At 40.0% G+C, this 13,277-nt stretch overlaps 1 protein-coding gene across 3 annotated transcripts in view; it reads left to right on the plus strand.

The window, feature by feature from the left end:
* rnf17 (ring finger protein 17) overlaps positions 1-13,277 on the plus strand; it is a 38,725-nt gene that overhangs the window by 19,168 nt on the left and 6,280 nt on the right. For all 3 annotated transcript variants that reach the window (XM_085374137.1, XM_085374136.1, XM_085374138.1), the window contains exons 22-29: positions 2,817-2,964; positions 3,379-3,491; positions 3,873-3,963; positions 4,977-5,098; positions 5,370-5,556; positions 5,672-5,783; positions 6,087-6,250; positions 7,092-7,211. In XM_085374137.1, the coding sequence (XP_085230263.1) occupies positions 2,817-2,964; positions 3,379-3,491; positions 3,873-3,963; positions 4,977-5,098; positions 5,370-5,556; positions 5,672-5,783; positions 6,087-6,250; positions 7,092-7,211 (1,057 nt within the window). The remainder of the gene's footprint in view (positions 1-2,816; positions 2,965-3,378; positions 3,492-3,872; positions 3,964-4,976; positions 5,099-5,369; positions 5,557-5,671; positions 5,784-6,086; positions 6,251-7,091; positions 7,212-13,277) is intronic.

Here is a 13,277-nt window from a genome sequence, read left to right on the forward strand (position 1 = left end):
GTATTTGGTCACCTCAAACAAGGAAAATCTCTGGCTCTCACAGACCTGTAACGTCTTCTGTAAGAAGCTTTTCTGTCCCCCACTCGTTACCTGTATGAATGGCACCTGTTTGAACTCATCATCTGTATAAAAGACACCTGTCCACAGCCTCAAACAGTCAGACTCCAAACTCCGCCATGGCCAAGACCAAAGAGCTTTCGAAGGACATCAGGAAAAGTATTGTAGACCTGCACCAGACTGGGAAGAGTGAATCTACAATAGGCAAGCAGCTTGGTGTGAAAAAATCAACTGTGGGAGCAATCATCAGAAAATGGAAGACATACAAGACCACTGATAATCTCCCTCGATCTGGGGCTCCACGCAAGATCTCATCCCGTGGGGTCAAAATGATCATGAGAACGGTGAGCAAAGATCCCAGAACCACACGGGGGGACCTGGTGAATGACCTGCAGAGAGCTGGGACCAAAGTAACAAAGGTCACCATCAGTAACACACTACAACGGCAGGGAATCAAATCCCGCAGTGCCAGACGTGTTCCGCTGCTGAAGCCAGTGCATGTCCAGGCCCGTCTGAAGTTTGCCAGAGAGCACATGGATGATACAGCAGAGGATTGGGAGAATGTCATGTGGTCAGATGAAACCAAAGTAGAACTTTGTGGTATAAACTCAACTCGTCGTGTTTGGAGGAAGAAGAATACTGAGTTGCATCCCAAGAACACCATACCTACTGTGAAGCATGGGGGTGGAAACATCATGCTATGGGGCTGTTTTTCTGCCAAGGGGACAGGACGACTGATCCGTGTTAAGGACAGAATGAATGGGGCCATGTATCGTGAGATTTTGAGCCAAAACCTCCTTCCATCAGTGAGAACTTTGAAGATGAAACGAGGCTGGGTCTTCCAACACGACAATGATCCAAAACACACCGCCCGGGCAACAAAGGAGTGGCTCCGTAAGAAGCATTTGAAAGTCCTGGAGTGGCCTAGCCAGTCTCCAGACCTCAACCCCATAGAAAATCTGTGGCGGGAGTTGAAAGTCCGTGTTGCTCGGCGACAGCCCCAAAACATCACTGCTCTCGAGAAGATCTGCATGGAGGAATGGGCCAAAATACCAGCTACTGTGTGTGCAAACCTGGTAAAGACCTATAGTAAACGTTTGACCTCTGTTATTGCCAACAAAGGTTATGTTACAAAGTATTGAGTTGTATTTTTGTTATTGACCAAATACTTATTTTCCACCGTGATTTACGAATAAATTCTTTACAAATCCTACCATGTGGATTCATGGATTTTTTTTTTCACATTCTGTCTCTCACAGTTGAAGTGTACCTCTGGTGCAAATTACTGACCTCTGTCATCATTTTAGGTGGGGGAACTTGCACAATTGGTGGCTGACTAAATACTTTTTTGCCCCACTGTAGATGGAAAAGCTATGTTGAATAAGTGAGTTTTTAAATGGGATTTAAAAGATAAAATGGAGTCTGACGCATGGATAGCAATGGGAAGGTTGTTCCACAGATTAGGTGCAACCAGGGCAAAAGCGCGGTCACCCCTAGATTTAAGTCTGGATCTAGGCTGAGCCAATTAGTATCTTGACAAGTAATTTAGGTTGTAGATTAATTAGATTTAGCTGTTTTATTGTATGATAGGTTGGCTGGCTGACTTAGATTAGATTAGATAGAACTTTATTAATCCCTCGGGTGGGTTCCTCTGGGAAATTCGATTTCCAAAAAAGCACAGCACCGACAGAAGTTACAGAGTTACAGAATATTATATATATATATACATACACACACACACACACACACACACACACACACACACACACACACGTATATAAATACAGAGACAATATAAATAAAATATACGAAGGGGATAAATAGAATAAATAGGAATAAAAAATAAAAATACAAGTGAATTGCACATTTCAAGTATTGAGGTCTATTGCACTGTTGACTATTTACAAAAGTATTGCACAAAAGGTATTGCACAGTGAGGTGAAGAGGCACTACAGCTTAGTTGTTCCCCCCTCCTTTGTCCTCCTGTTTCCCCTCCCTCTCCCCTCCAGAGAGGAGTTAAACAGTCTGATGGCGTGTGGGACAAAGGAGACTTGAAATGCAAGTCAAGAACTGAACTGGGTTTTTTTGTTTTGTTTTGTTTTTTCCTCCCTCTTCTTATTGAGCACCAACACACAAATCACAACATATAAAGCAGTTGGTTGTTACTCCCATAATATAATACTGTGTAAATGTTTTGACCCTCTTCTTGTTTCTTTCTATTTTACTTCCAGACATTCTTGTCATTTTTAAGTGGTCTTTGGTTCTCCAGTCCGCTCTTTGTACCTTATCATTTTCATTGTAATGTTTTTTGCTTAAGTCACTTAAAACTGATCTCTGAATCATTCAAGCATTAAAAAAATGGCCAACTCAAGGCATGAAAAGCAAATAATTAATTTTAAATTGTATCAGAACTTTTATAGTAGCAGCCAAAACACATCGTTTGTTCCATTTCTTTAGTTGGATGTATGAAAAACACTAAAGATGTAATACTATTTTTGCACAACCATGTTTTTTCAAATAGTCGACAGATATAAATAGAAAATTAATAGAATTAATATTAATAGAAAAATTGACATATCTTGCCATTGTGTGCAGCATGTTCATTTAAAAATTGAGGAAACTGTGTGGAGGAAAAAAGAACAGGTGTTGGGCCTCAAGGCACTTTATGTTGTAAATTCATAAAGTTACTCTACAGTTGTTAAGGAGGTCCTGACACCCCTTTGGAGTTATATATACTGTCATGTTGCTTGTTTTTTCAGGATATGTGAACTGGTAAAGCAGGAGTGTGCACGAATAGAGCCCCAGGATGTGGAATGGAAGGCAGACATGTACTGTGCTGCACTCTTCAATGGAGTTTGGGAGAGAGCACAGATATGCTCTGACGTCACATCTAGCGACAGTGCAGAGGTAAAACAAGTGTTGCTCCCAAAAAACACCATCAAACTATTTTCTTTTAATCCAAGAGTTAAATGGCACTGAAAGTCAGTATTACATGTAAATAATCTTTTTTTTTAAATCCAACAAACTGCATGTTGGCAGAGATGTATATCATTTGCAGTTGAATATAATAGTAACTGTAGCTTGATACTTTCAGATAATAAAGATTTGTTGATTTTTTTAATTTATTTATTTTTTAATGGGAAGGTTGTAGGACTCCTCTGATTTACATTGTTATGCATGACTTTTTCTGTTACCTCTAAGGGTGCAAAATGAGGTCAAACCATTGATTCATAACAGCTGTCCAGACATACTAGAATTTCTCTTTAAATGCATAATTATAGCATTATCAACACTGATTATGTCTTTGCTGGCTGGTACCAGGTGAGACTGTGTGATCACGGAAAGATGATGAAGATCGATGTCAGTAACCTGCGACCGTTGCCATCTTCCTTGATTGGCTCCCTAGCACTTGAGTGCACTCTTAACGACATCAGGTTACACACACACAGACACTCACAGAGTTTAATTACAAACAAGGACACGTATAATATATTTGCCAATAAGAAGTAGGGCCAGGTTGTTTAATTTAAATGTAATGTCACAGTATGACAATTTGACAGTAGTAATAATAATAATAATCATAGTAGTTATGTTAACCAGTAAACCTCTGATTTTTTAAAGTTTTTAATCAGTTAATGTGCTGTTACAGTTTTGTGATGGTGTATATAGATGTGTTCCCATTAGTTTTACTATAATGTGACAGCTTGATTTTGCTGCCATACAGTTTCAGTACTCTGGTTTGGATAAAAGGTGTACTACTCCAGTTTGTGTTTCTTTCTCACTTTTTCTTTTTATTTGCTCTTTGTCCCTTTTAGGCCCACGGGAGGCCGATCTACCTGGACAAATACAGCCTGTGACTCATTCTCCTACTACTTGACAGGAGCCTCGGCTGTTATGACGATCAAGGTCTTCCTGTCTTTTCCACCCGTTATCGCCCTGTCACTACCCGATCCGTACCGGAAACCCGATCGGTACCCCGCATGCGCAAATCTTACGTCACTTCCTCTCTTTGCCAACATTGCGACATTCAATACATTTGAATGATACGGTTAGCGCCCAGTTAGCTCCTAGCATTTCTCGGCAGCTCTGCCTCCTTTTCGACTACCAGGACATTTAAACAATGAATAATCCGTATCCGCAACAAATTTTTGCTTTTCTCCTCAACAGAAAGCGTTCCCCGATTGAACAACAGCGCCGTAAAATAAGAAGAATGGTGCCTAATGACAGAGTTAATAATACAGACTTTATAATATGTCACGTGAAGATTCAGCAGCCAGATGAAGTGTTTACTGGCAATTGACAGTGATAGCGGACATTATCATCACTTTTCCAACAATCCTCTCCACACAGACAAGCATAAACACACTCGATTATCACTAAATCAAATTTAACACACGTTTGTAATGACGCTAATTCAGTTTACAATAGGGTTCATTCGCTCAGTCAGCAGGTGGCGGTATCCTCGTACACTGGGGAGTACACTGCCATTAAACGAACAGAAGAAGAAGAAAACCCCTGCACATGCGCGGTACGGATTGGGTAGACCCGATTTGTACGGTCTGACTTTGCACATGCGCAGTAAGGATCGGGAGTCCCGATCTGTCACTATCTTTTAATTTTTTTATTTTTGTCTACATTATATTAAATGTTTCATTATCGGAAACATGTTAAGAGATACTTGTTATTCTTAACATCTTAACAGATACTCTGACCTGTAACTATCGTAAAATGCTTCGACCGGAAGTAGACACCTTTCACGCATGCGGGGTACCGATCGGGTTTCCGGTACGGATCGGGTAGTGACACGCCCAGTTTCTTTCTACTTTGATTTTTGCCTGTTTTTTTGGGTGGGGGTGTTTGTTTGTTTGTTTTTCTGCTTTTCAAAGTATGTTTCTCTCTACTACTTTCTCATTTTCAAGGAGTTAACAGATGAGCGTCCAGTACCTGTCACTTTGTTCTGCTCCAATAGAATGGGAGAGTTTATCAGCATTGCAGATTTTCTGGTTAGTGAAGGCCTCGCGCTCAGGCAAAGAAAACCAAGGTGTGTGAGTGCATGTTCCACATGCATTGTGGGGTCAGGTGTGTTGGTGTGCACAGGCTTATTCTCCTTCTCCAAATAATCTCTCTTAACCTCTTCTGAATCCCTGTACTTCTGGTAGACATTGCAAAACATCAGAAATATTGTAAATATAAGAAAACCAGACACAGCAGAGTTTATTTATTTATTTTATAACCACTAGTTGATATTCCAGTTTAAGCAAATGTTTCTAATGTATATCCTGTCTTTTGTTTGTGGCTTTGCCCTGTTGCAGCAATATTAATGTTCAGCAACCCAAAGACATGGATCCACCATCTACAGTGAGAGAGGTACAAAACAAGAGTGAGACAGAAACCAGTTCCCCATCTGTTCCTGTTATTTCCTTCCCCTTCCAGTCATCCACTGTCAGTGGTCACATGCCTCCAAAACCAGCCCCTCGCTCCATTATGACAGCTGAGAAGGTGATTATGCACACACCAAGATTTTGTGTTATAAAAATAGACAAAAATGTCATTAATGATAATGTGGTATATAATAATTCTCCAAGCCAATATTTGTGTGTGTCTGTGTATGCAGGTAAAGACTTCATTGTACCAACCCCCAGAGCTGCCATGTCTTGGTCACATTCAGATAAGCATTTCTGCTGTTGGAGAGGACGGTCTCATTTATGTGAGAACACAAAATGCAGGTACACAAAAGATCACGCCATTATTTTTATTTATATTTTTTTACCTCTACATACTTGCATAGCTTACATCTTATCATAGAAAGGAAATTGGGCTTAAAATATATTAACTGCGCTGCATATGCTTTAAGGAGAAGTAACTGTCAAAGTTAGCTGTCAGGGCTGGACCTTAAGAACAGTCCTGTTGTTAAAAACAGTCATTAATAGGCCTGGAAAGTGCTGCTGTTTGTATCTGTTCTATTGTATTAGGTTGATTAAGTGTACCTGTCTAAAGTGAAAGTTAAAGTATATTTTGTCATCTGTCAGGTTATCAGCTGGAGCAGCTTAAGGAGAGGATTCAGCAGAGCATGAAGGCATTGCCCAGACAGAAGCCCTACACCTGGAAATCAGTCTTGGGCTGTGCTGTCATTGGACCTGACATGTTGTGGTACCGAGGACAGCTGTTGGAAGTGCTGGGAGGGCATGTTAAGGTCCATTTTTTTATTTCCTTTAGTGCTTTTAAAGTAAATGCATTTTGCATTTAATAATAATAAATAATACATTTTATTTGAAAGCGCCTTTCAAAACACTCAAGGTCGCTGTACACAGTAGAATAAAAGCGACATAAAAGCAAGAAGTTTACAGAATCACAAAAGCATAAGACATAAACAAATGAAATAGGAGAGTGGAAAGGTTATGTGGGATAAGCTATTTTGTACAAGTGGGTTCTGAGTTTGGACTTAAAGAGAGAGAAGGAAGAGATGTTTCTTAAATCAGGAGGTCGGGAATTCCATTTAAACAAGAGAAAAGCTAAAACCAAGGCCAGACAATGGATAGATTTCTGTAAGATACTGAGTATAAATTGACTGTATTTTTAGCTTTAGTGATATAAAAAGTAATATATGTTGCTTATTTAGTATTACCATCAATAGTTACACTTGATGGAATAATCTCTGATATTCCAACTTCAATATGTCATCAATGGCAGCTGTAGCTCAGGTAGTAGAGCGGGTCACTAAATGGAAGGTTGTTGGTTCGATCCCAGTCTGCTCCAGTCTCCATGCCAAATATCCTTGGGAAGATACCAACCCCAGGTTGCTCTCCGATGCATGCATCAGAGTGTGAATGTGTATGAATGTTAGTTAGGTAGCACTGACAACTTAGAAAAGTGCTTGTGTGAATGGGTCTGATTGGGTGAATGAACAAGTTGTATAAAGCACTATATAAGAACCAGTCCATTTACCAATATTATATGCTAAACTGCATATAACATTTAAAAACATTCATTTGATGGTACGTTAATACAACTTTTGTTCATGTTTATATTACCAGGTGCAGTATGTCGATTATGGTCTGGTGGAGAACATCCCGGTGGTTCATGTGTACCCCATCCTCCTGTGTGACGATGTACCTCAGCTCTGCATGATCTGCCAGCTGCTTGGCATCAACCCTGTAAGGAAGAGATTGTGTCTGTCACTCCATCCATCTTTTATTTTTTTTTAAAAAGACTGCTGATGTCACGTGATGCGTCGAGCTGAGCAGACGTGAGTTTATGAGCTCTGCACTGGACAGCTGTAAAATATTGGTATTTTAGCTCATTTTTGCCAACAAGTTGCCTCGAATATCTATATAATGTCTCTAGACGAGTTTTTCGCACACCCTGGATCAAGCAAAAAGAGAGAAATGGGCAAACGTGGAGTCAAAGCAAAAGCTAGCAGTGACCTGGTAGCTAGCAATTGCCCCGAAAAGGAGACCATGTGCGACGCTGAGGATGCACTAAGTACACTGCGGGATGACGTGATTGTGGACAAGGTGACTTCTAACATATCCAAGTATATGGATATCAAGATATCCGAAGTCATAAATCCAATAAACGAGCTCACCGAGAAATTCGACAATCTGATAGAAAGAATGGAAACCGTGGAGCAGCGGGTCTCGGACTTGGAAGATGTCACGGCTACAAATGAGCCACGTATTGCCGCTCTCGAGACCCAGCTTAAGAAGGCCATGGAGCGTCTGGAAAGCTTTGAGAATCAGAGCCGGCGGCAGAACGTGAGGATTGTCGGGATAAAGGAAGGCGCGGAGGGCAGAGCACCAGTGGACTTTTTTAAAAAATGGATACCAGAAGTCCTGGGCCTTCAACAGGGTGCCATTACAGTCGACAGAGCCCATCACACTGGACCACCTATGAGGCTTACCGGCACGGAGGGACCGCGTGCAGTACTGGTCCGGCTTCATTACTACACCGATACACAGAGGATTCTCCAGGCTGCCAGGGCTAAAGGTACCGTAAACACAGAGGCAGGAAAAGTATCCTTCTATCAGGATTTCTCCGCCGAGGTGGCTCGAAAGAGAAAGGAGTCGGCGAATGCGCGTAAAGCTCTCCGAGAGGCGGGGATCAAATATTCCTTCCTTTATCCAGCCATCATTAAAATATTTAACCCCGATGGCACCAGCATCTCCCTCGCGACCACCCAGGACGTCAAGGACTATATGAGCAAATTGCCAAGACCTAAATAAACTGTTGGTGCACGACAGCGTCATTGTAACGTAAGTTACAAACTCAAGGCTTACAGCATTATAGTATTGATAACGAGCTACGGTATAGAGTATACTTTGATTTTTGACATACACTCCAGTGCAGGGATGTTACGCGTTTGTGGCCCCCCACAGCTGTACTTTAGAGTAGGGTACATCTAGATGTGTAATTTATTTTTTGTTATTTTGTGTTATTTGTGTTGGGGAGGGTTGAGGTTTCCAGGCTTTGTGTTCAGGTTTTGCTGGGAACCAGTGTTCTTGTTTTATGCTCAATTATTTTGGTTAATAGGCTCAGACTGGTCAAATGTAGATTTGGTTAAATATGTAAACAGCACAATATATACATTACTTTTCCTATATGTCAGTTAAGATAAGTACTTGGAATGTTAAAGGGTCCAACAATGTGGTGAAAAAAAAGTTCATTTTAAATTCTCTGAAGAAAGATTTGACTCACATTGCTTTTTTGCAAGAAACCCATTTGACAGATGATGAACACAGAAAATACTGTAGAGAATGGGTTGGTCAAATTTTTTTCTCATCCTACTCCACAAATAAAAGGGGGGTTATTACCCTTATACACAAAAATCTTCCCTTCAATGTTACAGCCACTCACAAGGACAATGAAGGAAGATATATATTGGTTAAAGGGATGTTGCATGGGGAAACTGTTCTCCTAGGTAATATATATGCGCCGAATGCACAGGATGGCGAATTTTATACGGTATTATTTAGTCAATTAGTGGACATGGACTGTGCTAATATAATATTAGCGGGTGACTTTAACTGTGTTTTATGCCCTAAAATGGATAAATTTCCCCCACAATCTATCTTGACCAAAAACTCCAAAGCCCTTTGGCAAATTATAAATGAGCTTGACCTTATAGATGTCTGGCGACACTATAATCCACTATCTAAGGAGTACACTTTCCATTCTAACCCTCACTTGTCAGCATCTCGTATAGATTATATTTTTATGTCCAAGTGTATCAGTCAGTTAGTTCAGCAGGTAAATATTGGTCATATAGGTCTCTCTGACCATGCTCCTGTTGTCTTAACCATTCAACCCATGAGACATATTGAGCGCTCTAGGTCTTGGAAGATGAGCACACTGTCTCTTTTGGATGAGAAATTTATACATTTCATAACAGAGCAAACAACAGTATTCTTAGAAATAAATGATAAAGAGGAGATAGACACGAGAACTTTATGGGATAGCTATAAGGCTTACATGAGAGGGATGATTATTTCATACACAAGTCATAAAAGGAAGCAACGATTAATAAGGCAGTTAGAGATCAAGAATAATATAAAAAAAAGCTGGAGAAACAATACTATGTAACAAAATCAGCTGAAACATTAAGTGAGCTTAATATTGCCAGGACATCTTTGCGTAATTTGATAATGCGAAAGGCTGAAAGAGATGTCCTTCTTGCCAGACAACAGCTTTTTGAATCAGCTAGTAAGCCTAACCGCTTTCTGGCTCGTCTTGCAAGGAATACTCCATCAAGTTCCTTTATCACAGCTATTGTGGATGTGAATGGTGAAAGACAAGTAGGAAACCGTCAGATTAATGAGTGCTTCAGAGAATTCTATACAAACTTATATCAATCTGAGATGGACATAACAAGGCTTAACTCAGGCTTCTTCCTAAACGACTTAGTATTCCCTCAGCTTTCTGAAGATCAGGTAAGCCTGCTGGAGTCACCCATAACAATGATAGAGGTGGATAAAGCACTCAAGTCAGGGAAATGTCCTGGGGCAGATGGTTTCCCAGTAGAATTTTTTAAGGTAATGAAAATGAAGTTAAATAGTTTATTATTAAGGGTTTTTAATAAAGCATTTGAAGAATCGAAACTCCCAGAATCTATGTACCAGGCTAATATAACATTGATAGCTAAAAAAGATAAAAATCCAGAGTCATGCTCATCTTACAGGCCTATTTGTCACGGCTGCCGAGGCGAGCCGTGTGGAGTTGGAAAAAGGACCCAAGAGCAAGCAGTGTATGAAAAGATTAGTGGAGTTTATTTACAAGGTGTCAGTGGCAGGAACAGAAAACGAATAATGAGACAAACTAACGGAAACCTAAACTGGGAAAACTAAAGAGCAACTAGAAATCCACAGGACACGGGGTGAAAGGCAGAGAGACGCAGACTGACGGAGGATACAAAAACGCAGAGAGACACAGATGAATGCAGAAAAGCGCGGACTTACATGGAGTAATACAGACGAACCGGCAACAGGCAGGAGAACACACAGGGCTTAAATACACACACCAGTAATCAGGGGATAAGAGACAGGAGGGCAACACAGCTGGGAGAAATCAGAGCTGACGGGACAGGGGAAATGTAAACTGAACACACTCACATCAGACATGAACCTTCAGAATAAAACAGGAAATTAACAGACAGAGAACCAGACAGGACACTGAACTTGACAGGCAGACTCATGAGCAGACACAATAACACCATGGACAGACAGAGGGAACACAGAGAAGTGGGAGCAGGCAGGCAAAGAACAGAAACCTAACAAATGGCAAAATAACAACAGAATACACACTCTGAATGAACAAAAGCATAAGGAAACACAAAACACTGAGTCCTCAGACTCAGGACCATGACACTATTAGCCTTCTTGGTGCTGATAATAAGATACTTTCAAAGATACTGGCTCTTAGGCTAGAAAAAGTAATGTGCTCTATCGTGCATGCTGATCAGACAGGCTTTATTAAGGGGAGGAATTCTTATAATAATACTCTACGCCTATTTAATATTATTCATTTTTTAAATTTTCATCAGATCCCTGGGGTTGTTGTCTCTATGGATGCCGAAAAGGCATTCGATAGAATTGAATGGGAATATATGTTTGAAATAATGAGAAGATTTGGGTTTGGAAAAAACTTTCTGGGGTGGATCAAAATTATATACAAATCACCAATAGCATCTGTGTTAACTAACGGCTTGTTATCTTCCCCATTTTCACTGAGCAGAGGTACAGCACAAGGTAGCCCATTGTCACCACTATTATTTGCTTTGGCCATCGAGCCCTTGGCCATGGCCATTAGACAAAATCCAAGTGTTCTTGGAGTTAAAATTGGGGATAGACAACATAAAATTCTGCTTTATGCAGACGATATTCTTCTGACACTGACTGACCCGGTTAACTCTTTACCCGTTCTTATTAGGTGTATCAAGGACTTTGGTCTTATATCTGGATACAAAGTAAATTTTGATAAATCTGTTATAATGACTTTGTGTAGTGGAGGGGATAATGAACCTTTATATGTTAAACCTTTTCATTGGGCACCATCAGGTTTTGTATATTTGGGAGTTAAAGTTACACCAAATGTTGGACACTTGTATAGAGAAAATATTAATGGAATGGTTCAAGATCTTCGGGAGATGCTGACAAGATGGAGATCACTTCCGATATCATTTTTGGGAAGAATAAATCTCATTAAAATGGTAATCCTACCGAAAATATTATATCCCACAGGCATGTTGTTTGCAATCTTGAAATCAGAAGATATTAAAGTAATTAACAAGGCTATAGTGGATTTCATTTGGGCAGGAAGAAAACCCAAAATTAAATTGGAGACACTACAGTTACCGAAAGATCTGGGCGGGTGGGGAGTGCCAAACATAGAAAATTATGTCCTCTCAACACAAGCGAGGGTTCTTTCTTCCTGGATACATGAACATTCTGATCTGCCATGGCTAAATATTGAGGAAGTATTATGTAAACCATCCTCACCTGTTAACTTCTTAGGGAAACGTCTAAATGACTTACCTCACGTAATAAAGCATAACCCACTGATATATAATGCTATGTGGACGTGGGGAAAACTGAGAAAAATTTTTAACAGTAGTCTTCTGTTTAATATCTTGTCAACGTTTATAAATAATCCAGACCTTCTGCCACAAAACATAGGGTCAAGCTTTGTGGGATGGCATAAAGTAGGTGTAAAGAGGTTTTATGACGTCTTTAAACATGGTGAGTTTAAATCATTTGAATCCTTGAAGTCCCAGTATTCTATGTCAAAGACTGAGTTTTATAAGTATTTGCAATTGAGAAATTATGTGTTAAAAAATGCTAAATCATTACAAATCTCAACTGCCTCTTTTCGGTTGGAGAAATTTTTTCTGGATAATAGGGAGCATAAACATTTTGTATCAAAGTTTTATTCCGAGATTTATGCCCTAATTGTGGATAAACTGGCATGGTTGAGAAAATCTTGGGGGACGCTGCTTAAATGTGAAATAGATATACAGGCATGGGACAAAATTTTGCTCCTTCCATCTAAAATCTCTGTTTGTAACCGATTTAAAGAACTGCAGTACAAAATTTTGCACAATGTGTATATTTCTCCGTATATTCATAGTAAGTATAATATGGGAATATCTCCAAACTGTCTCAAGTGTAAGGTCAGAGTGGGCACTAGATTCCACTGCTTGTGGGAATGTGCTATTATTCAGTCATTTTGGAGGTCTGCGCCAATATTAGTACAGCCATTGGTCATCAGGTGACAGAAAACCCATTAATGTGTATATTGGGATATATTCCTGTCTCACTGGTACAACATGAGCATGTAATTCAGTCACTGTTGATGTTGGCCAGGAAAAGCATTATGTTGAGATGGGTGGGGGCTGAGCCTCCCTCCATTTCTCTATGGAAGTCGCTCATCATTGAAGTTATGACTCTGATCAGGCTGGGACATTATATTGATGGGAGCTCCCGAATTTTTGTGGACAAATGGAAGAGACCACTGGAAGCACTGGGAGTAACCTATAAACTGGATCCTAGAGGACAACAGTTATGGACATAATGTTGTAATATTCTAGTGCTGTGTAGTGTTATTATTTTGGATGTGAACCAGTCTTATATTTGTTGGGGAAAAAAGTTAAATAAAAAAAAAAAATAAAAAAAAAAGACTGCTGATGGAATAAATGTTTATCCCTGAAGAGCAGCAGAAGATTACCTCCT

Source organism: Diplotaxodon limnothrissa, linkage group LG16 (assembly GCF_057381915.1).
Source record: "Diplotaxodon limnothrissa isolate DT_005_m linkage group LG16, D_limnothrissa_male_GT1.1, whole genome shotgun sequence".
NCBI classification, from domain to species: domain Eukaryota; kingdom Metazoa; phylum Chordata; class Actinopteri; order Cichliformes; family Cichlidae; genus Diplotaxodon; species Diplotaxodon limnothrissa.